Raw genomic sequence first — 26,790 nt, 5'->3', positions numbered from 1 at the left:
ACAGGGATCATTTATCTGATTTGGCCTTTTTTTTAATTACATAAACCTCTAATGCATTATGTGTTTCAATTTAGTCATTTTGTAACATTTTTGTCCATCTGACCGTCTACTAAAATAGTAAAATGATGCGTTCATGTGACATTTACATGATGAAAACAAGCTGAAAAATACTTTTTTTTACAACAAATACTTCATTACGACTCAAAATTCATTAAAATGTCTCATTGTATGGTATCAATGAATGATTATTTGTTCTTTACCACATGTTCTAAATTGTGGCAAAAGGGATTCCACACCTCCAAGTAAAAATTGAAGCACTTAAACTTTCGGAAATAAGAAGGACCCATGAAAAGACAAAGTTGAATGCTTGGGTCCCCACCGATAAAGAGGTTCCAAGACATGATGTGTTCTTCCTTTTTGAGAGATAAATTGTAAATTTGTAGTGGGATTGAAATTATAATATTTCCCAGTTGACATGTTATAATATTCTCAGTGTAATTTCGATTGCATTGACGGTAAACATAAATAGTGACTCGTGATTAATTTATTGAAATGATGAACTCAATAATTCAACGACTCCAACTGCGTTTGCAATAATTTGCAATAATTTAATGGCTAAATCTGCGTTTGCATGCAATCAGAATTCACATCGAAGAAAAATCCATGTTATTGATCAAACCGTCAATTCTGCTTGAATATGTAGTATGTACAATCAATCTTAAACAAAAGTTAATTTTCATATAGCTCTTAGTTACGTGAAACTTGGAAGTAGTGACTCGTGGCTATACTTGATTGGAAAAAATGAAAGGTCGGTGCTTGTCTATCTTAGCTGACCAATCATGGGATTTATATTTGGATAGTTTTTTTCAGTGTGTCAGAAACACGGCTCTGCAAACAACTGTCATAATAGTGGTTGGATACTTGAAAAAAAAATAATTCAATGACTTATACTATAACACTTGATGTAACGGGTCGTATTCCGGCACACTGAAAATTTTCTCCTATATTTGACCAAACTCGTTTTTAGGTAGAGAAATGAAGCCTTATTTGTTATAGAGATTTGGTTAAAGTAGAGAAGCGAAGCCTAAACAATATGGGAAAACTTGAAGCCTCTACGAAAACCAAAGATCCTAAAAGCCTAGGGTTGCAATTCATTTGTCAAATTTGTACCTAAAAGTTCAGAAAATATGGAAACAGAGACCGTGATTAGGAAGAAGGATCGTTGATTTAAAAGGAATGCCAAATGCGTCCATGCAAATTAACCTCTAGTAATGAACAAGTATGCGATGAGCAGATGAGCAAATCTGAATTTTTGAATGCCCTGGACGCAAAACACTCTTGCAAGTTTAAACCAAGGACTTTTACAACGAGGGATTGAGTCGTGGAAGTCATGAAAATCTCATATTCGTCGCAAAAAATCAATGAATATGGTATGCCATGACTTTTTGTGTTCTTAAAGTTCTTTGCTAACGACCATTTGGTTTAATAACATATGTCTATATTTGGTTGGAAGATATTTTCACTTTGAATCTCATAAATGAGAGTATGTTACGATTCCTATAGCATAAAAGAAAAGAAAACTTTTTAGCTAAAATAGTTATTGAGATTGACATAACTTTTTATTTGGGTTCTTGAGATTTGAAATCAATGGTCCTTGAGTTCGTTCACTGTTAATCATTTTGGTCATTCCGTAAAAAATTTCTGTTGAATAAGGATCAAAATGACAAAAATACAAACCGAGGGGCCATGTCTATCGATTTTAAATCTCAAAGACTAAAATAAAAAATTATACCAATCTCAATGACCATTTTAGTTGAAAAAGCCGAAATGGTTACTTTTACGTGTTGCTTTCTAAATTCACTCGTGCAACTAGAACCCATGGTTTTAGAGGACAAACACTGCAGTGGCTGTAATCAAAAGTAAAAAAATTCGATCTCCAAAACTTTGTCTATTCTTAGTTACATCCTCTCCTATTCAACAAACCATGCATACCTAATTAAAAGCTAAATTTTTTTTTAAATTAACCCAAATTTGGTTTAATTACAAACTCTGCTTTAATATCCCAACGACTTTAAAAAAACAAGACACCGGCCCACAATCACACAGATTCCCAAAAACACAGGAAAAAAAAAATTACAAAACGCTTCCTAGCTTCCATGGCTTCCTCCTCCATCAAGGTCATCTCCTCCTCCGCCTTCACCGCCTCACCGACGCTGTCTCAAGTCCCGCCACCACCATCCAAACCCTACCTCCTTTCCTTCCTCCACACCACCTCCAACCCCATATCCTTAAAACTCTCCCATTCCCATAATTTGCGTTCCCATTCTTTTCTCATAACCAACGTTCTAAAAACAGCTGAGTCATCATCCGACACATACGTTTCAAAGTCCTCCCAGCTTCCCAAGCAACCGTCTTCAGATTCAACTCCGACCATCCTGGTCTCCGAAAAACTCGGAGAAGCCGGTCTCCAAGTCCTACGTGGCTTTGGCAACTTGGAGTGCGCGTATGACCTCTCCCCTGAGGAGCTCTGCGCCAAGATCTCGATATGCGACGCTTTGATCGTTCGGAGTGGAACGAAGGTGAGCAGGCAGGTGTTTGAGGCGGCCAAAGGGAGGTTGAAGGTGGTGGGGAGAGCTGGCGTGGGGATAGACAATGTGGATCTGCAGGCGGCCACAGAATTTGGATGTCTGGTCGTTAATGCGCCCACGGCAAACACCGTGGCCGCCGCAGAGCACGGGATTGCGCTACTCACTGCCATGTCACGAAATGTTGCGCAAGCTGATGCTTCCATCAAAGCTGGTAATTAACACTTATTTAATTTGTTGTTTTATTAATAGTTTTAGTTTTCTAAGAAAATTCTCAGGACCCATGCACTTCCTAGTTTCGGATGAAATCAAATTTTAATATGTGCAATTATTTGCAAATAACATGTTTTAAGGTAAGCATAGATTTTCCTTTTTGGATGTGAAATTTCAAACTAATGTTTAAGTTTGCAACTCGCTTCGTACTCATCTTTTTATATTTGTTAGGCCAACTATTTTGGTTTATTATTAAATTTGAGAAGTGATTTATGCACTTCAATATCTCTCTCTCTCTCCATTCGTTACCTAATATCAAAGGACAAATGAAAAGGATCTAAAAGGAGAGAACGGACATGTATAAAAATCACTTGAGTTAATTTTTAAGAAAAAATATCGATGTACAAAAAAAAAATAAAAATTTAAGCAAAAATGAAACTTTTAAATTTCCAGTTTTAACCTTCAATTAACATAATATAAATTAGTAGTATACTTTGGTTGTTGATAATAATTGGCTTTTTAACCAAAATAGTCTCTAAAAGTGGCATAACTCCTCATTTTGGTTCTAACAATGAAAATTGATAGAAGTAGTCCCTGAGTTTGTTCACCGGAAATCGTTTTGGGTTATTCCGTCAAAACCCTCGTTAAGTGGAGGGGTTTGATAAAAATGCTCTCAAAAGACGGTTACGTGGTCTTCACATGACAATTTAACGAGGAATTAACAGATTTGTCACGAAATGACCAAAATGATTTAGAGTGGACAAACTCAGGGACCAATTCTATAGATGTTCATTGTCAAGAATCAAAGTAAGAAGTTATGTCAATATTAAGACCTGTTTTAGCTAAAAAGCCATAATAATTTGCCCTTGAGATTAAAGATTAAAGCTGTTTTTTCCTATGCAATACAAGCTATATTGAGAGGTAAGGACTCAAATTTGCTATTTTAGATGTAAAGGCAAATGCTCTTACTTGCAATCCCGTTGCAGGATCAAAGACCTAAGCTAAAGATACACTTGATGGGTTATTTTCTCTCTCGAGCAAAACAATTGTTATCGAATTATTGCAAAAGTAAATAGTTTTTGTCTAGCTTGATGTCGCGACTCACAGTCGCACAGAGTATGCCGGGGTCGGATTTCCGCTTTTGTACCTTTACAATTCATTGAATTTAGTGGGTGCGCATTGAATTTATATGGATCTGTCGCTGTCTGGGTAGAAATATGATTGTCCAAGCAACAAGTGAACGAAAGCGTCTACGGATTTATGAATTGGAAAACACATATTTTGATGCACGTTTTTGCTGAGCTCATTTTGTCATTTATTTCAATGATTTAATTATTTATTTTTATGTCTTATTTCAAAAATTATTTCTACCAAAAATACTCAATTCCGAAATCACATGACCGTTGATTAAATTGAGTATATCTTTGTAGAACTGTATTTGTCCATTTTCTTCATCATAAATGATGTGCTAAAATATAACGGGTTTGAATTGTTGAAATATATTACGAAATGTGACCTACAAATAAGTGTCAAAATATGTGTAAAAAACTGTGTCTCCATGTCCTAACCTTTTATGTACATATAATTTGAATGGATGCTGTTGAACCGACACATTCCACAGGTGGATGCACATGTGAGCATGCGAGCATGGCATGCAGGAACAATTTTATTCCCAAGTTGAAAAGGAATCGAATTCTGTCAGACATATTTTATCTACTAATAGCTAGGAATTAAGGGTCCTTCCCTTTTGATTATCAAAGACAAATATGACTGACTGAGGGTTTTCTAACCGGGAAATGATTTCTGCACTCCACTCTTCTCCCAGTACACTCCACAATGTTTCCGACGTTTGACTATTGAAAAGAGAAATACGAGTCAGAAACAAAGGAAGGAATGTAGAAGTAAAAATGAATACTATCAAACTTTGAGTTTGATTGTTTCTGGACTAAACATGTGTTGGTTCTACTAAGTGAATGAAAGGGCTGCAATTTCCATAATTTTCGAGATCAATAAATTCAAAATTTTGTTCATTAAATCGACTGTAAAAAATTTTGGTTGACACGTTATTGTTTTAGTTTTGATCCCTTGAAGAACATGTTGACACATTTTCTTTGTGTACGTGTAAGGATGGACTGCATTTTCCTTTGAAGTTCTACTGCTAACCTGCACATAATGCTAACTTTGGTGCCGGACTTTTGCAGGGAAGTGGCAACGAAACAAGTACATTGGCGTCTCTCTAGTTGGGAAAACATTGGCAGTTATGGGATTTGGAAAAGTTGGATCCGAAGTTGCTAGACGTGCGAAAGGCTTGGGAATGCATGTTATTTCACATGATCCTTATGCACCGGCTGATAGAGCGCGCGCAATTGGTGTGGATTTGGTCTCTTTTGAGCAGGCACTTGGCACTGCAGATTTCATATCACTGCACATGCCTCTCACCCCTACTACGTCAAAGGTGTTCAATGATAAAACATTCGCAATGATGAAGAAGGGAGTCCGAATCATTAATGTTGCCCGAGGTGGAGTCATTGATGAAGATGCACTAGTGAGAGCTCTTGACAGTGGAATTGTTGCTCAGGTATGATTCTCTAATTTATGTCAAAGCTGACAGTGTTGAAGATACAATTGTAAATAGCATGTTTTCAAGGAAGAAAGTGATTTCCGCACACCTATTTTTTTCTTCTTCGCTCTTCTGTAGAGGGAGAAACATCATTTGTATATTCCATCACCCACATTTTCTCCATTTTTTTCTGCTTACTTTAATATTGTTTTGATCTATGCTAACATACAGTTACGTTTGTTACATTGTTTCGTAACAGGCTGCACTTGATGTGTTCGAAGAGGAGCCTCCATCCAAAGATAGTAAGCTCGTGCAACATGAGAATGTAACAGTCACACCTCATCTAGGAGCTAGCACAAAGGAAGCTCAGGCACGTTTAATTTCTCCGATACTGATCAAAGTTTTCGAAAGATATATCTTACATCCTTTAACTCATCAAATTATGCACAAAACATAATACTTTCAGGAAGGTGTTGCCATTGAAATAGCAGAAGCTGTTGTTGGAGCATTGAGAGGTGAACTTTCTGCAACCGCTGTCAACGCTCCCATGGTCTCTCCTGAGGTATGTTGCTTTATTAGTAGAAGAGGAATAGGCAACATTCGTGGAAGATTAACTAAGCTCACAAAATTTTCATGTTCTCAGGTTCTGGCTGAGTTGTCTCCATATGTTGTGCTAGCCGAGAAGCTGGGAAAGTTGGCTGTACAATTAGTAGCAGGAGGAAGTGGGATTAAATCTGTGAGGGTGGTTTACCAATCAGCTCGCCACCCCGATGACTTGGATACCAGACTTCTCAGGGCCATGATCACCAAAGGCATCATCGAACCGATATCTGCCTCATTTATCAATCTAGTCAATGCAGATTTCATTGCGAAGGATAAAGGTCTGCACATAAGCGAGGAAAGGGTAGCTGTCGACGCATCTCCAGGGTGCCCTATCGCTTCAATCCAAGTACACATTTCCAAAGTGGAGTCCAAATTTGCAAGTTGTGTTTCCGAAAATGGAAACATAAGCATTGAGGGGAAAGTGAAATATGGCAAGCCCCATCTGACATTGTTAGGAACGTTTGGCGTGGATGTGAGCCTCGAGGGAAATCTCATTCTGTGCCGGCAGGTGGATCATCCAGGCATGATTGGGCAGGTGGGGAACATACTTGGGACCGAGAATGTGAATGTGAACTTTATGAGTGTGGGAAGAACTGTCCAGAAGAAGGCCATAATGGCGATTGGAGTGGATGAGGAACCGAAAGAGGAGTTGCTCAATAAAATCGGGAAGGTACCTGATATCGAAGAGTTTGTGTTCCTTAAGCTATAGTAAAAACCTAATGAGAAGGCTTCTGGTGCAGGAAAAAAAAAATCACAGTTGGTTTAAGTAATGTTCTTCTTCTTCTTCAGCAGTAAACAAAGAGGCCGGCCAGCTCTGCGTGTCCCTGGTTGCGCCATGAATTTAGTCTAGATGGTAATGTATTTCGCGCCAACATGATAAGCCAGAAGCCGGTAGTATTAGGATTGATGTTTTAGTTAGTTTTGGTAGTTCTTTATCCGCATTCTGCGATTCTTATCGATGTTGTTGTTGTTCGATTATTGTCAGTGCTGGTGTAGTAATAGAAGTAATTCTTCTGCTAGTGTGTGGACTTATTTGTATGGTAATTCTGTTGAAGTTTTCCAATTTTCTTTTGGTAAATGCAGACATTAATGCTAGAAGTTTTTCAGTAATAAGCACCAGCAGAATTCTTTTATGCTTGGTATTCATTGGGTAATGTCTTGGGAGGCAAGCAAGCTATATGCTGAATTAGGTTGGGTTTCCAAGCTTTGGTAGAGGCAAAATCTTGACGAATTGGTGTTACTACAATATATATTTATACCTTGCTAAATTTCCTTCTTGGTATTATGTTTCAACTTTCAAATCTCACCACCTAAAAGTTGGTAGAGGTCGATCGTGCATAACATGATGACCGGTCTTAATGATGTGGTTGTTAACATGACGATTATCTTGCATTGAATATTTATATTATTACTCCAACCATGATGAATGAGCTGTTGAGAAGTTTTTTAGTGCGGAACACTCAAAGTCTATGACAAATCAATGTTGTTTATACTGTAATACCTAGATTTAGAAGGTGTATTCAATTTGTAGAGCGATTTTAAATCTGTTTACAAATTCAAGGATATTTAATCAAGATTTTAAGTGATCATCTGAAAGTTTAGGTGTATTAAATCATGATTTTAAATGAGCTTATAACATTATAGGGGTATTAGATTAGAAACTGATTTAAAGGGTTTAAAAAGTGAGGTCACTCAATAATACGGTCTATTAGTATTCTTCTTCACTTGTAAGTGAGATGTCTTAGACTCGATTCTCCCCAAAGGTGAATTTGAATTTGAACCACATTATTGCTAGCCTATTGTGAGGCTAAGCTAGTCCTCCTCTTAGTGTAGATAATATTGTTTATTCAAAAAAAAAAGTGAGGGAATTCGAGAGATTTTATAATATTTTTAACTATTTTCAAATCTCACCTTTCTCCTTTGAGGGTATTCACTCAAAATTTTATGTTAAATCTTTAACAATCAATTAAAATCCATAACATTTTCATTAAAATTTCTCAAATTTTATCAAAATTTATAGATTTATAAATCGGTGTAATAAACATCACAAAAACTCTCCGAGGGAAGAAGAAATAAAATAAACTCAAAAATACCGAAAATGTTATAAACCACACGATCTTGCTTTGGCACGTGTCGTCACGCGATTGAATTATTGGAAGTGAATCAGAGCGTTCGCATCCTGTAGAGTTGCAGTTTTCTGTAACCCTATTCGGCAAATTCCCGATCGCTCGCGGCAAAATCCCATTCCAAACGCTCAACTTTTACCTCCGAAAAATTCTCAACTCTCTCCTCCTTCCCTCCCTCTGTTTCTCTCTCTAGGGTTTTGCGTACAAATCGGATATGGCCGGCGCTGGGATCCACCCGTACCACCAGCAATGGCAGCCCGCAGCCGCCGCTCCTCCGCCTCCCCCTACGGCTGTCGGCTCTATAGCTCCTCCTCCTCCTCACCACCTCGTCGACAACCCGAACCGACCCCTTACCGATGAGGTTCGCACCATATTCATCACTGGTCTTCCTGAGGATGTGAAGGAGAGAGAGATACAGAACCTCCTGAGATGGTTGCCAGGATACGAGGCCTCGCAGGTCAACAACAAAGGCGAGAAGCCTATGAGTTTCGCGCTCTTTTCCACTGCTCATCAAGCCATTGCTGCCAAAGACGCCCTTCAGGTTAGCTTTGAATAATTTCTTACGGTTGAATTTTGATTTTGATGTTTATGTTGAAATTTTGAGTTTTTGTTGGATTTTGGGGTTTAGGGTATGATTTTCGATTCGGAGTCGAAGGCTGTGCTGCACACGGAGATGGCAAAGAAGAATCTTTTTGTTAAAAGAGGTGAGGATGGTGATCAATTTGTTACTTTTTGAATTGAATTGGAGAGTTTTATTGTTTTCGGTATTTTGTTAGGGATCTAGTTCATAGAGTTTTATCTACATTGTGTAGTAATCATTGTATTTGGATTAAAGTTCAATTTTGTTAGTGGAATAGGGGAGAATTTCCTGTTTCCGGTAATGGGCAAGTATCGGTTCTATTACTTATGTTTATCATTACCGCATTATGTTGGTTCGAATCGTAATAACAATGGTTTTTGGTTAGCTTAGAGAGTTTGGTTGAATGTTTTGTGACTATCTAATTTGAGTTGGAAACTATAGGAATTGTAGGCGATACAAGCCCTTATGATCAGAGTAAACGTTTGCGAACTGGTGGTGACTACTCACAGGCTGGCTATAGCAGTCCATCTCCTTTTCATCCTCCTCCTCCACCTGTTTGGGGGCCACACGGGTAATCAAACATTGCTCATCTAATTTCGAAATAAAATTTAGTTGTTTCTGCTGCTCAATAGAGCATATGTTTTCCTTTCTGGATATTTCACATTTTCTCATGTGAATGTTGCTCGTGTGGCCCAGGTATCTGGCTCCACCACCTCCTACGTATGATCCATATGGTGGTTATCCTGTTCCTCCAGTACAAATGCATCCTCCTCCTCCTGTACCAGCACCGAGTAGCTATGTACCTGTTCTGGTAATCCACTATGCTTTGTGTGTGTAAAATGTTGGGTAAAGAGTTTGTGTTTGCTAATTTATGAGTTTGCATGAACCTCACAAATTTCCTTTTTTTTTTTTTTAACTTTGGATTGGGGTGTGTGTGGGGAGTTGAGATATTGATATTTATCAAGACATATAGTTTGTCTAGCCATCACTTAGTCAAACAACCACTGTACCCCTTCTTCTCTTGTTTATATAAATGAATGTATATTATATCGAAGAATAAAAAAACTGAAGTGCAGCCTTAAAATGATATTTAAACTAACTAAGCAGATTAGCTATTCATTTTTACTTGTTCTATTCACAGTCCAAAGATTTATTTTCTTCCCTTTATGTAGCTTATTTTGTTTGTGTATTCCCCACTTTCTTTCTTCCTGTTTGCTGTGCTTTTGTTGTTTCGTAGTGGCCAATTTTTTCATTACTGTTGACTGTCCATGATGTAGGAAGCCAGTAAATATAATTTTTTCTTCTTTATGATGGTTCTTGTTTCCTGCAGAACACTAAAGATAACCCACCGTGCAATACCTTATTTATTGGAAATCTGGGAGAGACAATTAATGAGGAAGAACTGAGGGGCCTTTTCAGCTCGTATGAATGTCTCATCCCTTATCTTAGGATGTGTTTCATTTCTTTGTTTCATAAGAAAGGTGTCAAGCTAAATATAAATTTTTGGTAATGCAGACAACCTGGATTTAAGCAAATGAAGATCTTAAGACAAGAAAGGCATACTGTTTGTTTCATTGAGTTTGAAGTAAGTAATATTTAGCAATTAAACGCTGTTCATTGACGCTTTCATATTGGGATAAATATTCTGAGTGCCTGCCCTTTTCTATATTTACTAAACAGATTTTCTGTATAACCCATGCAGGATGTGAACAGTGCCACCAATGTGCACCACGCTTTGCAGGGTGCTGTTATCCCCAGTTCTGGTTCTGTGGGCATGAGAATACAATATCCTTTTGGAATTTTCTTATGGCTGATATTTTGTTTGTTGTTTGTGCAACTTAATAGTAATTGGACTGCAAGTATAAATAAGCATAGGTCAAAATTCGTGCTCTCATGTACCTGGTTGCTGGACTGTTTTACATGTATGACGGTGACTAGTTTCTACTTTCTCAAGTCACCTGTAACATTCATGTTTCCAAAACTCTGTTTTCTAGGATGGATTTTTGTTTTATGGGTTATATGATCCAATGCTGAGTCAGATCGATCAGGTTCTTGCCCTATTTTTTAATCTAGGTTTCCAGATGTATAGTATGTTGATGCTCTACATAATCACGAAAGTTGTCTTAACTTAGTATTTGGTCTTAACTTAGTATATGGAGTTTAGCAAATCCTATTTAGTGACGTGCACAAGTCATCTGTTGATGTGCCTTTTCTTTGTGCGTCAGTGTGACTGATTAATGTTAAATGAATAAAAGGTTTGAATACCCTTTTATGCTTGGTATATCATAGTGATACCAAAGTTTAGATTACCAAATGGCATTTGCAGCAAGATTTTTATCTTACAGAATAATTTTAGTTCCAATATTCCTTAAAATAACTTCTATATATATATATATATTCTGAATTCTGATCCACCTCACCACAGATATATATGTTACTCATGACTTGTCTATGTTCCTTTTGTGATTGGCAATATATGTTTTTTCCTTGACTTATAAATACATATTCAAAGAACCCATTTGGGAAAAGGAAGGATGGAAACCACCCTGGTGCTGTCCCTGCTGCCAATGGAGCTCCACCGGCTATGACATACCAGTAGCTTGAAGGGGATGTACTCTGTTCCTTATGCTAGAGACAATCACAACCACATGATAGGATGCATCTTGCAGCTGTTGCATGCATCCATTTCATAGTCACGTCATCAGCATTAGCATCTCCCCTCATGTGAATGAATGCACTTAGTGGCATCATGAACATACCATTTGGCCATGTTATAACGTACTTGTGACATGCATTTTCAGCAGTATGTGTTAATGCCTGGATATTAGGGGCTCAAATTGTTATCATCTTATAGCGTATTTGTGACATGCATATTTCAGCAGTATGTGTTAATGCAATATTAGGGGCAAAAATATTGTTATCATCTGTAGGGTGGTGGGTCGTGCATTGGTCTACAGATTAAATTGTTGTATGTCGAAATTAGGAATGCCCACCCATATAGACATCTTGCTAGCTTACATTATTTTTTAACATAGGTTTGAGTGATTAACTTATCTCCACCAATCATCTGAAGGTGGTCCTCAGTTCCATTTGATGGCATAACTTCCATTCCGTTGTGGATACTTAGGAAAACACACCATTAATTATCATGTTTTCCGTTTCCATCACGTTTGTCATTTCCATCCCCACGACATACTAATAACTTAGACTAGTCATAGATCATCGTTTAAGCGAGGAGCTAGACATGCAGTTTTACCATTCAAGATGTTCGAAGCATGACTTTTCAGAAAGATGTTGGGTATTATATACATGCTGTGTGGTTTATATACAGGATATTCCAATACCAAATGACAATGCACTATTCATTTGAGGAGGTCAGGTGTCTTCGGGTGCTCGTTTGTTTCAGGTAATATTACTTCACTAGGCAATCATCAAGAAATTTTGTTGTACCTCTGGCCTCGAGATTAGTAGGTATCTTGATGTTTATCGGCGAGAGGAAACACATTTTTTCCATAACTAGTTTGAAGCAAATATGATGGAACTATGCGTTGGTCCTTGCGTGCCATTGATTACTTGTAAGCGAACTGAATTCATAGTTTGTGAAGACTTACTGGAAAGTGAAGAAAAATAGAAAGTGGGTGGTTTGCAATTCTTGCTTCACTTTATGCATGACCTACTTGACCTTATTGGGTGCTCTTGATTTTGATCATACCCACTGATTTTCTATATGTGCTTTCGCAACTAGAATGGATTGACCCATAGTATGGACCGATATCCATAACCGTCGGATCGTTGGTTAAAAATCTGGAGACTAAAGATGTAACGGTTCATGGGTCTTGGTCCATGTTTCCGATATTTTTTTCCTTCGACCACATTTGTCAAATGGGATTGGAATGTGAGAAAAGCTAAGGCGACTCACTGCCTTTCTATGTACTTTTTGTCATCTTATATTTTTGGTTTTATAATATCGGTACAATAATTAACGTTAAATTATGAGGTGACAGATAATATATCATTAGGAATAAAACTAATTGAGAGGTGGTTATTTTTTTTTTTCCACAATAGTTTACCATGTATTTATTTTATTCCCGTCCACAATTGCGGAGGTGGATTGTCTGCCCTTCCATTTCCATACTCTTCTCATGCCTTCTTGTAATGTATGGTTACGGTTAAGTTACGTCAACATTTTATATTAATTTTTTATAGAAATAATAAAACAAAAAGTAACAGGAACATAAACTGTTGACGTGGTTTAACTGTGATCACATAAATAGGAGAGCATGAGAAGAGTATGGAAATGGGAGGGCAGACAATCCATCCCCCACAATTTCATTGTCAAAACCCTGAATTTACCCGCGCACCAAGTATTACGCTCAATTATATTTTTTACAAGTAAAATACCATGTTTATTTTGCAGAAGGTCAGAAGTCACAATTGATGGTAGTTAAGTAGGGCCTCCCTCCCTTAAAATAGTTGGAGGAATCCTTTTCTCGTTCCCCGTATTGACGTGGTCGTGTGCGGTCAGCTCCACTTTTGGACGAGACATACGCAAATCCATGCCTTGTTTTCACATTGCGTAATGTCATTGTAATGCTGAAGGATTTGCCTTTGTATTGACAGTTTAACAACCAAAAACAATAAATAATTGATGCTTTAGTGTAGTTGAGGAGTGGTTAAATATGGCATATACAATACAATAATAATCCACAGACAATTTATATAATACGAATATATTGCAATTGTGGTATTTTTATGTTAATTATATAATCTTTTATGTGTATATTGACAATTAAATTAACGCGTGCGCATAAACAATTATCAGTTTTCGTTTGCTTACCTCCAAAGCATGCGAATCTGATGTCCATGTTTATCTTGTAACAAATGGGGTTGGGGATTGAGAAATATGGTTGGTATTTTTTTTTTAAAATTATTATTATTTAAGAGAACTTAGGAATGCTTCCGATAAACAATTATCAGTTCACAAACTTGTTAATTTGTTTGCTTACCTCCAAAGCATGTGAATCTCATGTCCATGTTTATTACATTAAAGTTCATAATTATTACATTAATTTAAGAAATGGGAGTTTTAAATTTAAGGCGCATGAGAGAAAACTTAACATCCTATTGAAAAATCAAACGCTCGAAAATATGGAGAAATGTCAATTCTCATTTTTGAAAATATATATAAGCCCCACTTTTTAATTAATAAAATCAAAACACGAACATTTTTATATATTTTTTTCAATAATATATAGTAGGTAAGAAAAATGAACAGTTAAAATAAATAAAAAAAAATCTATTAATTATAAAATTTAAATATAACTGTTAAAACACATGTAATATTGAATTCATACATTGGGAAAAGGATCCTCGAATGGATTTAGGGGATCCTGTAATCGTGTTCGTTCATCATATATCATACGGTCAATTTTTGCTATGTACTATTTATATTTAATTTAAAATTATTTCTGACTACACGATGTAATATGAATAGCAACGATTATGAGATATCTTGGATTTCTAGAAAAATGATCCAATACGTTGTGGTCAAAAGGTGAAACGACCCTGCAGGCATGTTTGTGTGAACACAAGCATCCACCTGCCCTGATTTCATCACACAATTTCACTAGAAAGTACTCATCTTCATGCTTTGTTCAATGTTCGCACACAAAAAACAAATTTTAGTTTTTATTATTTTAGTTGTCAAATAACACACACAAAACACACCGGAAAAGAGTCTGTTGTTTCTTGGTTCCGTCAGGTTATAAAAGTACGATTATAGTCCACACAAGTCTCCAAAATGTGGCTCCAACCAGAAGACCGCGTATAAACACTCCATATTCTTTGACCAAACAAAAAAAAAAACACTCCATATTCTACTCAATTCTACGCTATTTAACAGCCTCAACCGCCATGCCAAAAACCCCAACACAATCTTCTCTCTCTCTCTCAAACATTTTTCCACTCAGTTTCCAACTCAATTCAATCTACATGCTGCTGGGTTTTACTGTGAGCTCAAATTAGCTTACTTACCACTAAAGCTCAAATCTTTACCAAAATCCCAACATCGTCCTCTCTCTCTCTCTCTCTCTCTCTCTCTCTCAAACTGTTCCACTCGGTTTCCAACTCACTCAAATGCAAGGGAAAGCTGAACCTACATGCAGTAGCTAAAGCTCGTATCTTTACCAAATAATTTTCATTTTTTCTTTTCATCTAAAATTAGACACCAAAGCATGCAGCTTTCTCTCTCAAATTTCTTCTTCTTATTGTTATTCTTCTTTTCTGTCCCCATACCTCTTGTATCTAGCTTGAGCTCTGATGGGGTGGCAATGTTGTCCCTCCTCAAGCACTGGACTATAGTCCCAACCCCAATATCCTCCACCTGGAATGCCTCTGATTCCAATCCTTGCCAATGGGTTGGAATCCAATGTGATAAATCCCACAATGTGGTTGCCTTAAACCTCACCGGGTTTGGAATTTCTGGTCAATTGGGTCCTGAAGTTGGCAGCTTTAGGTTTTTGCAGACTCTTTCTTTGGGTTCCAACAACTTTAGTGGCAAAATCCCAACCGGGTTGGCCAATTGTACTTTACTTGAGTACTTGAATTTGTCAGTAAATCATTTTTCTGGTGAAATCCCTGAACCCTTGTTTTCGATTTCCAGCTTGGTCCATATTGATCTGTATGAGAATAGTTTGAATGGTTCCATCCCTGCAAATGTTGGGAATTTAAGTAAATTGGAGGAGTTGTATTTGGGTGATAACCAGTTGAGTGGAGTCCTGCCTAAGAGTCTGAACAATCTTGGGAACCTAGTGTATCTTGACGTTAGGGAGAATCATCTCGAGGGTAGGATTGATTTGGGTTCTGGGGATTGCAAGAATTTGTTTTTCTTGGATTTGTCACGCAATCAGTTTAGTGGAGGTCTTCCATCAAGCCTGGGAAATTGTAGTAATTTAACACAGTTTGCTGCTGTGAGTAGCAACTTAATGGGGACCATCCCGTCGTCCTTTGGCCAACTAGGGAAGCTTCAACTTCTGTACCTTCCTGAGAACCGTTTGTCTGGGAAAATACCTCCTGAACTTGGTAAGTGTACGTCCTTGACTGGACTACACTTGTATACGAACCAACTAGAGGGAGAAATTCCTAGTGAATTGGGGCTGCTGACCAAATTGCAGGATCTTGAATTGTTTGAGAACAGGTTAACTGGTGAAATCCCAATTAGCATTTGGAAGATTCAGAGTCTTCAGCACATCCTTGTGTACAATAATAGCCTCACGGGGGAGCTGCCTGTGGAGATGACTGAGCTGAAGCAACTGCAGAATATTTCGTTGTTTAACAACCTGTTTTCTGGAGTTATACCTCAAGGTCTGGGGATTAACAGCAGTCTAGTGCAGTTAGATTTTATGTATAATAACTTCACTGGTACAATCCCTCCAAATCTTTGCCATGGAAAGCGCTTAAGGGTGTTGACTATGGCTTCCAATCGACTTCAAGGTTCCATACCTTCTGATGTTGGATATTGCCCCACTCTCTGGAGGTTGAAGCTTGAACGGAATAACCTCAGTGGAGCTCTCCCGGAATTTGCAGAAAATCCAAACTTCGATCATATGGACATCAGCAGCAATGAGATTAGTGGAGCAATTCCATCAAGCTTGCGAAACTGTGGCAACCTCACAACTATCAATTTGTCCACAAACAAGTTAACCGGAGCTATACCGCCGGAGCTGGGGAATCTTGCAAAGCTCCGTACTTTGGTTCTTTTCCACAACAATTTGGTTGGTTCTCTGCCTCCTCAACTATCCAAGTGTACCAAAATGGATAAGTTTGATGTGCGGTCCAACTTGTTGAACGGCTCCATTCCGTCAATTCTGACAAGTTGGACAGGTTTATCAACGCTGATTTTAAGCGACAACAGCTTCACTGGTGGCATCCCAACTTTCTTGTCGGAGTTCGAAAAGCTTTCAGAGCTACAGCTTGGTGGAAATCTGTTCGGAGGTGTGATTCCACCATCGATTGGAGCATTGAAGAGTATCTTTTATGCTTTAAATCTTAGCAACAATGGATTGACAGGTCCGCTTCCTGCAGAGCTAGGGCAGCTGATAAGGCTACAACAATTAGATCTTTCTCGTAACAATTTGACAGGGACTTTAAAAGCGCTCGACGGTATGAGTTCACTAACTGAGGTTCATGTTTCAGACAACAACTTCACAGGCCCGGTACCGGAGACGTTGATGAAGCTGTTGAACTCATCCCAATCGTCATTTTTGGGCAATCCCTACATATGTGTCAATTACCTTCCATCATGTGGCTCAACGTGCGCGGGAAACAACAGTTTTAAGCCTTGCAACAGCCCACCAAGCAACCGGAAAGGCCTTGGTAAAGTGCAAATTGCATTGACAGCTCTAGGATCCTCGATATTTGTTGTTTTTGTGCTTTATGGGCTGATTTATCTGTTCCTGTGGCGCAAAAGGGCCAAGCACGATCTTCAGATCTCTGCTCAAGAGGGGCCATCTGCCTTGCTCGACAAGGTGCTGGAGGCTACAGAAAACCTGAATGGTCACTATATCATCGGGAGAGGAGCCCATGGAACAGTCTATAAGGCCTCCTTGGCGACAGACCAAGATTATGCAGTCAAGAAGCTTCAATTTGCGGGGCACGAAGGAAGGCGTTTGAGCATGGTTCGAGAAATTCAAACCCTTGGGGCAATTAGGCACCGGAATCTGGTTAGATTGGAAAACTTCTGGTTAAGAAACGACCACGGTTTAATCTTGTATAGGTACATGGAAAATGGGAGCCTTCATGATGTTTTACATGAAATTGAACCCCAACCAACTCTTGAGTGGAGTGTTCGCTACAGGATAGCGCTTGGAACTGCATACGGGTTGGAATATCTCCATTACGATTGTGATCCCGCGATAGTGCATCGAGACATCAAACCTATGAACATCCTCTTGGACTCTGATATGGAGCCCCATATTGCTGACTTTGGTATTGCTAAACTTCTGGATCAGCGGTCTTCTTCACCAACGACATCCATAGCAGTTGTGGGTACAACCGGATATATTGCACCAGGTAATTATTCTAGGTTATTTTTTATTCAGAAATGGTTGTGCATTTCATGCACTCAATGAACTGAATTGTTATTTTTTCATGGCTTTTGACAGAAAATGCATTTACAACAGCAAGGGGCGTGGAATCTGACGTTTACAGTTACGGGGTCGTTTTACTTGAGCTGCTAACTAGGAAGAAGGCATTGGATCCATCGTTTATGGAGCAAACTGACATTGCAGGATGGGCTAAGTCAGCGTGGAGCAGCACGGAACAAATTGATCAGATCGTCGATTCAAGGCTTAAGGAGGAACTTCTGGATTCAACCACCATGGATCAAGTTATCGAGGTGCTTATGGTGGCTTTCAGATGTACTGAGAAAGATCCGAAAAAGAGACCCACGATGAGAGCTGTTATCAAGCAATTGTTAGATGCAGATTCCCAAGTGAGAAGGACAAAAGGCTAGCTTTTGAATTTTTCCATATCGGTTGTTGTGACCGGTGTACTTTTAGTGCTGTTTAATCTTACTGGATGGTGAAGTATCTGTGAACATGTGCAATGTAGGTTCGATATGCAATTTTAAGGGAAATATTTAACATGTCGGTAAATGTCTTCTTTTCTCAATGGAAGGAAATATTCAACCTAAGAAACATATCTTCCATGGTTCCAACAAATAAAACATTATTCACATGAACTCGGGGTAACGACGATATCAATACAGATTATGCGACTCTGCCCGAATTTGTGAAAGAATTATACAAAGTCGTATTCAGATCAAACTGCAATCAACTTTACAAACTCAAATCATTCAAAAAGAATTCCTAGCCTTGTGAGACGAAACGTCGTCCTCCAGAAAAAAAAAAATGAGGGAAAAGGATGATGACGACCAAAATTATACTGGAGGGGTGAAAGAATTCTAAAGGATCCAAGGATAGTTTTCTACTTAATTTACAGAGAGATGAAACTTGATGTGCCTCAGGAACTCCCATGAGATCTAACAGATGAGATTGATTGTGCTGAAACAGAGGCGGTCGGGCTATTAAGATCCCGATCCCCGTTCACAGCTTTTGGTTTCCCACTTAATCTTTCAATTGCGTCTTGACAGACTTCATTGAACCACTCATCTTCCGGAAGGACACTGAAACAAGATTACAACCCAGCATACAGTAAATCAACTGCTCAAACGCTATACGTCATGTAATCACAACAAAATCAGACCTCGGAATACAGTAAATTACAAAGAATATAATAAATATAGAAAAAGATCGATCAAGATATATCAAATCCCTTTAGATTGTTCTCGTATAAATGACAAAATTAAAAATAAATAAAATAAAACAGATAAAAGCATCCAGCGTAAAAAAGATGGAAGTGTCGTGCTGGAAGGTTTTACCCAAAACTTTTTTACAACAGGTGATTTGTTTTTTTACTGGGTCCAGGATATTTTCCAGGATAATTTTTGCTTAAAGATGTCACCATAGGTGATTTTTTTTTTTTTTTTTTTACTGGGTCCAGAATATTTTCCAGGATAATTTTTACTTAAAAATAGAATAAGTTGCAATTACGACTCAATATATGTGCATTTATGTTATGCATCTACATGTACATGTGTGCGTATATTATTGATGATGATCAAAGCATACCTATTGGGATCCATGCCTGTTGCAGAAAATGCTGCCATGGCTTTAGATATGATCTCGTTAATAGCTCGATTCAAATTTCGAGATAGGTAACGACCTTGAGAAGCAAAGCATATGACAAACTTCATATCCAGATAGAACTGCACACAGATGAAAAAAGTTGCATATAATTGGGTGTTCAGTGAGGAGATCCCCAAAATTAAGACGGGAGAAGACAGCTATCATGTAGTACGAGTCCTTGTTAGGATAACCCTTTTAATATTCTTTGGTATCCACTATCTGGTAACCATTTCCTCTAATCTGCATTATTTCCTCACATAGCTTTAGATTCGATTTCTAATTTATATCACTATAATCACAAAGTTGCGGGTACCAAATGTGAGGTTGTCTAAATTATTAGCAACCTGGGAAGAAATATCAGGCAAAAAAAGAGGAAAAAACTGGGAATCAGCATATCATTCCGAAAGGCCGGGTTACAAAATACCTAGTATCCTGGTATACAAGGAAGTTCTTTTCATGTTCGATACATTGGGATTCAGTTAGCATGGAAACAAAGTTTCATAAAAAACTAGAGCGATGACAGTTGCAGGCCTTTTACTCTAACTCCCTCACTCAAAATATACCAATCCTACATTTTTCCTTCCATCCTCGTTTCTTTGTTCTCTACATGTTAGATCTTCAATTATTTCCTTCCTTCCTTGTATGATATAGTTCCTTCTCATGTTACTAAAATAGGAACATCCCTTCAAATGATTATGGCTATGTGCTTCTTATTGCTTGTACATGTAAGGTTTGAGTTGTTATACTGGATTCAAGACAGATTATCAAAATAAACCACCACGGAGTAAATCAGATGGTGTGACCAGAAATTACATACTTGTTGTAAGCCAAGAGGACCTATAGGTGGCCCATCCTCAATATCATCCCAAAAGCTCTGGTCTTCCGAGAGCCACAATATGACAGTTTCCGTTAGTCTCATTAGAAGCAATGTAGCATATCTTTCCCTTCCTACAAACATTTCTGCTGCTATGTTGGCCATTCTGTTTAGTTTCACAAAAAGTTCCTGAATTGGGACAAAATAACAAAAGAAACTTAGGAGTTAACAAAATTCAATAATAAAAGCATGTAAATAGTAGAAAAAAAACTCAGATCACATACACCACAAATAAGTTGAATATGTATATACACTATACACAAAAGGGGAAATATCATAAGCACCCGCCCCCCCCCCCCCCCCAAAAAAACAAACCCACAATAACTTTTTGGTCAATTCTCAAGTCCTCACTTTTAAATTGATCAATGTCCCTTTCAAATTTTAGATTCTCTCTTTGTCGTTAGTTCAGACAATCAATAACCAACAAAAAGTATAATTATGGATCATGTAAAGACAGCATGTCACACCTGATAATCTTCAGTTGACCATAACATTCAAGGTAATTAGTCCAATTTCAAGGTATCATGCAAGGAGACATATCTACATGCGTTCAGAAATATTTTGACATAAGACATTTGTTTTATACCAACTTTGACATCCTCCACCAGGAAGTTACACAATAGAAGTCAGAGGGGGAGGTCCTCAAAATTTTTCTTAACCCTTTCTTAAGCATAGAGGACATAAACAAGGGTATGAAACATGCAAAGCATACTAGCAGAGGAATGTGTTGAACCGAACAGCACCAACTATGAATAGCATGACAGCTCAAAAGAAGGAAGAGAAAAGAGTTCAAACAGAAATGACACCAGAGAAAATCATTATTCAGCATACCTGGAATATTAAGGATGGGAACCAATCAACCTCGTCTGCATTCCCATCCATGTTTATGTACATATCAGCAGTAAGATGGCTATCACCATCCTCTGTAAAAATGAGATCTAGAGCATGCTGACGACAGAAACTATCTTTTAATCTATCAACTGAGCTGGCAAGCCGCCTCTTCCACTCCCTTTGCTCAGGATGCCGGTTTTGCCTATCTGATGATCTTCTACGTAGATCATCCTTGTAAGCAACCTGATTCGGTGGAGACAGCTTCATGGCTGCACGTGGAAGTAGTTCTTCTGCTAACAAGGATGCATTTGCCAGCAAAGCAATCTGTTGGGCTTCATTCTCAGCTATACTAACAATTTTATTCCCAGAACCTTCAAAGTTTGATTCTTCCTCCATTGAACCCGGTAATGCTTTTATAAGCATGTTCACATATGAATTAAATACTTGGAACAAACCCTCCAATGTCTGACCGCCCAACTGCATACTGAGCAATGGTCCTACATCCTCAAAGAAATCCTGCAATATCAGGCAATCTATGAGGCCACAATAAAATGAGGAATCACACACGCCCAAACAGAAAGTTGATTAATTGATTATATGTGGGAGAAAAATGATTTACCTGGACCATGAAATTGAACCGATGTGCACTACTTGTAAGTTTATGTTGGAACGCTGTCATATTACCAAGGGATGTGGTTGAAGGCCTGCCAGGTTGCCGTGTAGCAGTTGAAGGATATGTAAGGACCCAGTCATCAGCAGCAGCTAAGGCAGCAGTGCTTTCCTCAATTCTTTTTAAATTAGCACCTAGTGCTTGTTCAACACTAGGCCTAAAGAGTTTCAAAAGCACAGGACAAAGTGCCAAACCACGAGCTTCCAACAAGGAACAATGGCCTAATGCTATTTGAACACACTCTGCAGCAGCTCTTAACCCCCCAGCAGCAGCTGATGAAGCTAATGCATGCCTTTTAATAAGAGAGGCAAAAGCCTCAGTTTGCTTTATTGCCCACATCACAAGCTCAGAAGTATAATTTGGTTCCTTGCCAAATATCGTTGACGAATCACCAGCAGCTTGAGCAATAGCAGAGAACACCAACTGTGAGAGTGCAGCAGTATAAGCTCCTCCATATGAGGTGCTCGATGGACGAAGGCTTTGCATATTATATTGATATCTTTGGAAATGTGCATTGAGCAGCAAACTGTGTGCCCGAGGGCCATCCCCAAGCCTTTTCAGTGCTGAGATGGCTGCACGAAGTTCACCACCACGGGTAGAAGGCTGGCAAGCAGCCTCAGCAAGCTGATCAGCTAACTTTTGCCTGCGTTCAACAATAGAAGTCTGCAGAGACACAAGCAAAGCTTGATCCAGCACCTTCAGTTGTTTTGCTTCAGAAGCCACGCGTTCACCTTCATCGAGGGCATCTAAAGCTTCATCCACTCTCCTTTCGGCCAACAGAACATCCAAGAGATCAGGAAATTCTACTAACCATTTCTCCAGGTCAGTAGGATCTCTATCTTCAGAAATTAATGAACCATTTTCACTAGAACCTTCAGGAACAGATTTAGATAGGGAATCGATGTTTACTCCCTCAGCTAGACCATGAATCAAAGCAGCTTGAGTGGATAGCAGGTTTCTGATAGAAGATAGCTCCCCCTCCAAATCTGATATCTCTTTGGAGGTGCTGTAAGAAATGCAGTTTACATGAAATCAAAATTATACTCCACGAATAATGTGTATCAAAAGGAATGAGTCAAATGACTCCATAACTGAAGAATTAACTGGCTAAACCTTCCAGTAGAATTTGAAAACTACACTCAAGTAAACTAACTACATAAAAGTTACCCCAACAGAGTTCACCATACTAATAGGTAGACAAGAATAGAAATTTCTAATAGATAAATAATCACTTTGACTGTGACTATATTGGCACTAAACTACCTCGGAGACCAAATATTATCAATCGTATAATCTAAAGAAACAAGAACTGAAATTCTAGTAACAAAAACGAAAACATCCAAAAAAAAATACAAGTTTAAGGAGATAAACAATCATTTGATTGTCACTATATCAGCACCAAAACTACCCTGAATGCCAATTTTTAAACAATTGTATAAAGCAACACGAAACAAACAAGGCAAGACCAAAGACGTTTTAACTCTTACTTAAAGAAAAAATTACGATCATAGTATACTCTGCACCAAGTACAAATAACATTTTGTATCTCAAGTTTAATTGGTTCTGAACTCTGAAAAGTTCAAAATATAAACCAGGATAAGCTGGAACACTATGCCATAACCACAGCAGCAAAATCCAAACTACTTAGAGAAGAATGGACATGCAACCACACGAAACAGGTGAAATTTATAGTGTGTGAAGATCAAGGTTCTAAAAGACGCTAGGCGCTAGTCGGGCGGCGAGCTAGGGCCTAGTGCCTAGGCGGCTAGGCAGGATCTAGGCGGGCGCCTAGGTGGACTTGGCGGATTTAACTAAATCCATTATATTTCATGCAAATAAGTGTATGTTTATACTTAAAATATATATAATTTCACCATAAACTACAAAATAGAATGACACATATATTATGAAGTATTGGAACATAATGAAAACATGGGGAACAAGCATATAATGTGTGCTCATTTAAGTATTCGATAAGTCTCTTACAATTTATTGGAAAAAAGAAATGCAAAATGAAAGTTATCTATTTTCTGCCTCAGTGAGTTGATGCCTAGGCGGTCTTGGTGGGCGCCTCAGTAGGTCTATGGGCCCTTTCTTAATTTTCAAACGCCTAGACATTAATCGGGGCGGTGACTAGCCGCCTAGCACCTAGGCGGGGATTTTTAGAACAGTGGTGAAGATGGTCTAAGAGAACCGAAGGAGGTTTTCTTTTACTTTTTACCTAGAGCTGGAAGTGGTGGGAATATTTTACATGGTACATTTTAACACTAACGAATCTCACTATCCAAATCTTGCGTAAAATCAAATGTATCAAGCTAGGCCACCCAAATACCCAACCATATGCTAAGCATATCAACAAGCAAAGGCAGTGCTGTTATTGCGAAGCACCTCGGAACATTAACCGGTAAAATTGCACATACATTATGAACTCATCAACTTGTCACGTTAACCATTTAACGAAAACTCACCGTATGAATGCCGAATAGTTAGCATAGACACTTCTATGCATTTCCTCAGCGGAAGCTCTCTTTAAGTCCAAAAGATACGAACATAATTGTCTTATTTCCTGCAAGAAAATTCAAATACATACATTTAACATTGGCCCCTCATATGATTCCGCAATTTTGAAAAATCGAACTTTATAGCATATCCCGAAATTGTTTCAAGAAACCAAATTCTACAACTAAACAAAGATAGCATTCCATTCCATCAACAATTCAAGAGTTCTGAAAGTTCGTTCTTTCACTTTCCCGTGGTTTCTCAGCAACCAAACAACAGAAAATATACAACACTGAACACAAAAAACATGTATGCATATTACATACACGTATATATAGGGGTATGTATATGTACAGGAATAGAAAAAAAGTGACCTTCTCGTTGAGGGAGCATCGTGACTGGACGTAGCTCTGGGAATCGAACTTGTCAGACTTGAAGACATTGAGGCCTTCCTGGAGCTTGACGCCGTTCTCCTTGACCGGCGTGCCTCTCGACCGGGCCGTCTTCGCAGAAGCCATCAATCGCGGGACAGATCAGATCAATCACCTGAACCAGCAGCTCCGAAATTAGGGCTGCGAGGAGCAAACGGGAGAACGATCCGGTGAGGGCAAAAAGGTAATTTCCAAATTATCCGCCGGCGGAAATTAGGACGTGGAAGTTGAGCTGCCGAGCCAAGCAGAGAGAGAGAGAGAGGAGACGAGTGCTGAAGAAGCGTGTTTTGGTGGAAGAGATGGGAAACGGTAATACGACGGTTTGGTTTGACTCTCTGATTTACTAGATTTTGACAGCAGTTAATTAGACCCATTTTCTGACACGACTGACACAATATAAATACCACACGATAATAATGAATTTCGGATCAACACGATAACCAATTGGATCATTATCGGGTGATCCGTTAATAACAGATTCTTAACGGGTATGTACGCGAGTAACATGTGGGTAACCCGCTTTGATCCGTTAAGAAAAAAATTATTTTGATAATTTTAAAGTTTAATTACTAAAAGATTTATTATAAAATACAATAGTCATATTAGACCATCTCCAATGATTAGGCTAAAAGGCAAATTTTTTAGTCGGGAAAATTTAGCTTTTAACTCAGAAACAGCTTTTTTGCTTCAACCGTTCTCACCTAAAATTTTAGTCCGGGATTATTAAAGAATGAACTTAAGCAATTTTTTTTGTTAAATTAAATTTAAAAAATAAATAAATATGTAGACTATCGTAAATTAATTTTATAAACATTTTAATCTAAAAAAAATTTAAATTCCGATAAATATTGGGTAGAGTCCACTACGATTTCTGGGCTAAATTTTGGGGGGAATTTGGCATTGGTTTAGAATTTAGCATTTAACCCAAAATTTCCCCTTAGGTTGGAGTGGGTTTGGAGGGAAATTTTGGGAGTTAATTTGGCTTTTAGCCTACCATTGGAGTTGGTCTTAATATATACAATATATTCTGTATTAAATATATAGTTTTGTATTATTATTCTATATAAGTTAAAAAAAAAAAAAGTTTTAGTCATTATTTATTTTTATTATGAGAGTTCCTTATTATCATTACTATAATAAATTTTACTTAACATGTTGTTGTCCAAAAGTATTTGTATAGGTAAAAACTAAGAAGACATACATACAAGTATAAAAAATGTGAAAGAATATATAAACACTTGTGATTCATCATTATTCCTCCACGAGTAGATAATGGTTACACTTACATTATTGTTTAGATTTTTAAAATCCCACAAACCCTCATGAATAATGTTTTATATTTGAGAGCAAAATTGATAATAATTATTGTAGAGGTGTAAAAAATGTAAAAAAATAAAAAAAAATCAATCGCTCATGGTAATAAGCTTTACAACTTTCATGAAGGGGTCAGCTTCGAAATCCAACACTATAATCTATAAATCTTATATTTATATTTAACCATCGATTGTCATTTACACTTTATTCTTCTTACAGAATTTCATTTTTAAAATTTTCTTTTTGAAAACATGATCATCTGGCGGATGTAAGAAGATACGGTTCAGATTTTTTATATCACATTCTGATATTTATGGTTAACTGAAATATGAGTCGATGTCATATAATTTGTAAAAACTTTATAAATATCAAGCAAAATTTTCACTAACCGTAAAACTCTGAATATAATATCAACGATCCAAACCATTCATCTTCCTGCATCCTCTAATAGATCATGTTTTCAAAAAACAAAATCTGAAAAACAAAATTTAATGAGAACAATGAAGCGTCAATGTAAACAACAATCAACAATTAACTTTTTATCTATGATTTATATGATTATAGTGGCGAATTTCGAAATTAAGTTCTTCATGAAAGTTGCAAAGCTTATCATTATGAGCGTTTATATATTTTTTACACTTCTACGTTAATTGAAAAACTATTAAAGACTTTACTTAAATAACAACCATAAGATAAATGAGAGTAAATCTGTATCGTTGGATTCTATTTCACTTATATTATTAGAACTTTTTTGGACGA

At 37.7% G+C, this 26,790-nt stretch overlaps 4 protein-coding genes across 4 annotated transcripts; 3 read left to right on the top strand and 1 right to left on the bottom strand.

Moving 5' to 3' along the window:
- Positions 1 to 1,877: 1,877 nt before the first annotated feature.
- Positions 1,878 to 7,094, top strand: LOC103926830 (D-3-phosphoglycerate dehydrogenase 3, chloroplastic-like). Its single transcript, XM_009335711.3, has 5 exons — positions 1,878 to 2,799; positions 5,000 to 5,376; positions 5,618 to 5,728; positions 5,825 to 5,920; positions 6,002 to 7,094. Exons 1-5 carry the CDS (start codon positions 2,157 to 2,159, stop codon positions 6,668 to 6,670), a joined length of 1,896 nt encoding a protein of 631 aa, XP_009333986.2. The 5' UTR covers positions 1,878 to 2,156; the 3' UTR covers positions 6,671 to 7,094.
- Positions 7,095 to 8,263: 1,169 nt separating this feature from the next.
- Positions 8,264 to 11,590, top strand: LOC103926831 (U1 small nuclear ribonucleoprotein A). The gene is made up of 8 exons (XM_009335712.3): positions 8,264 to 8,628; positions 8,716 to 8,791; positions 9,109 to 9,238; positions 9,364 to 9,478; positions 9,998 to 10,089; positions 10,183 to 10,252; positions 10,370 to 10,452; positions 11,170 to 11,590. Exons 1-8 carry the CDS (start codon positions 8,302 to 8,304, stop codon positions 11,264 to 11,266), a joined length of 990 nt encoding a protein of 329 aa, XP_009333987.2. The 5' UTR covers positions 8,264 to 8,301; the 3' UTR covers positions 11,267 to 11,590.
- Positions 11,591 to 14,429: 2,839 nt separating this feature from the next.
- Positions 14,430 to 18,310, top strand: LOC103926832 (receptor-like protein kinase). Its single transcript, XM_009335713.3, has 2 exons — positions 14,430 to 17,736; positions 17,829 to 18,310. Exons 1-2 carry the CDS (start codon positions 14,901 to 14,903, stop codon positions 18,176 to 18,178), a joined length of 3,186 nt encoding a protein of 1,061 aa, XP_009333988.2. The 5' UTR covers positions 14,430 to 14,900; the 3' UTR covers positions 18,179 to 18,310.
- A 38-nt stretch (positions 18,311 to 18,348) lies between these two features.
- Positions 18,349 to 25,032, bottom strand: LOC103926829 (exocyst complex component EXO84B-like). The gene is made up of 7 exons (XM_009335710.3): positions 24,661 to 25,032; positions 24,256 to 24,353; positions 21,737 to 22,793; positions 21,118 to 21,633; positions 20,230 to 20,415; positions 19,356 to 19,492; positions 18,349 to 18,850 (listed from the first exon to the last, which is right to left on the bottom strand). The coding sequence occupies exons 1-7, from the start codon at positions 24,802 to 24,804 to the stop codon at positions 18,688 to 18,690; spliced, it is 2,301 nt and encodes a 766-aa protein (XP_009333985.2). The 5' UTR covers positions 24,805 to 25,032; the 3' UTR covers positions 18,349 to 18,687.
- Positions 25,033 to 26,790: the final 1,758 nt, after the last annotated feature.

The sequence above is a fragment of a genome, unplaced genomic scaffold, assembly GCF_019419815.1.
Source record: "Pyrus x bretschneideri cultivar Hongxiangsu unplaced genomic scaffold, Pyrus_bretschneideri_v1 Contig61, whole genome shotgun sequence".
NCBI classification, from domain to species: domain Eukaryota; kingdom Viridiplantae; phylum Streptophyta; class Magnoliopsida; order Rosales; family Rosaceae; genus Pyrus; species Pyrus x bretschneideri.
This window is presented reverse-complemented; position numbering and strand designations above follow the sequence as displayed.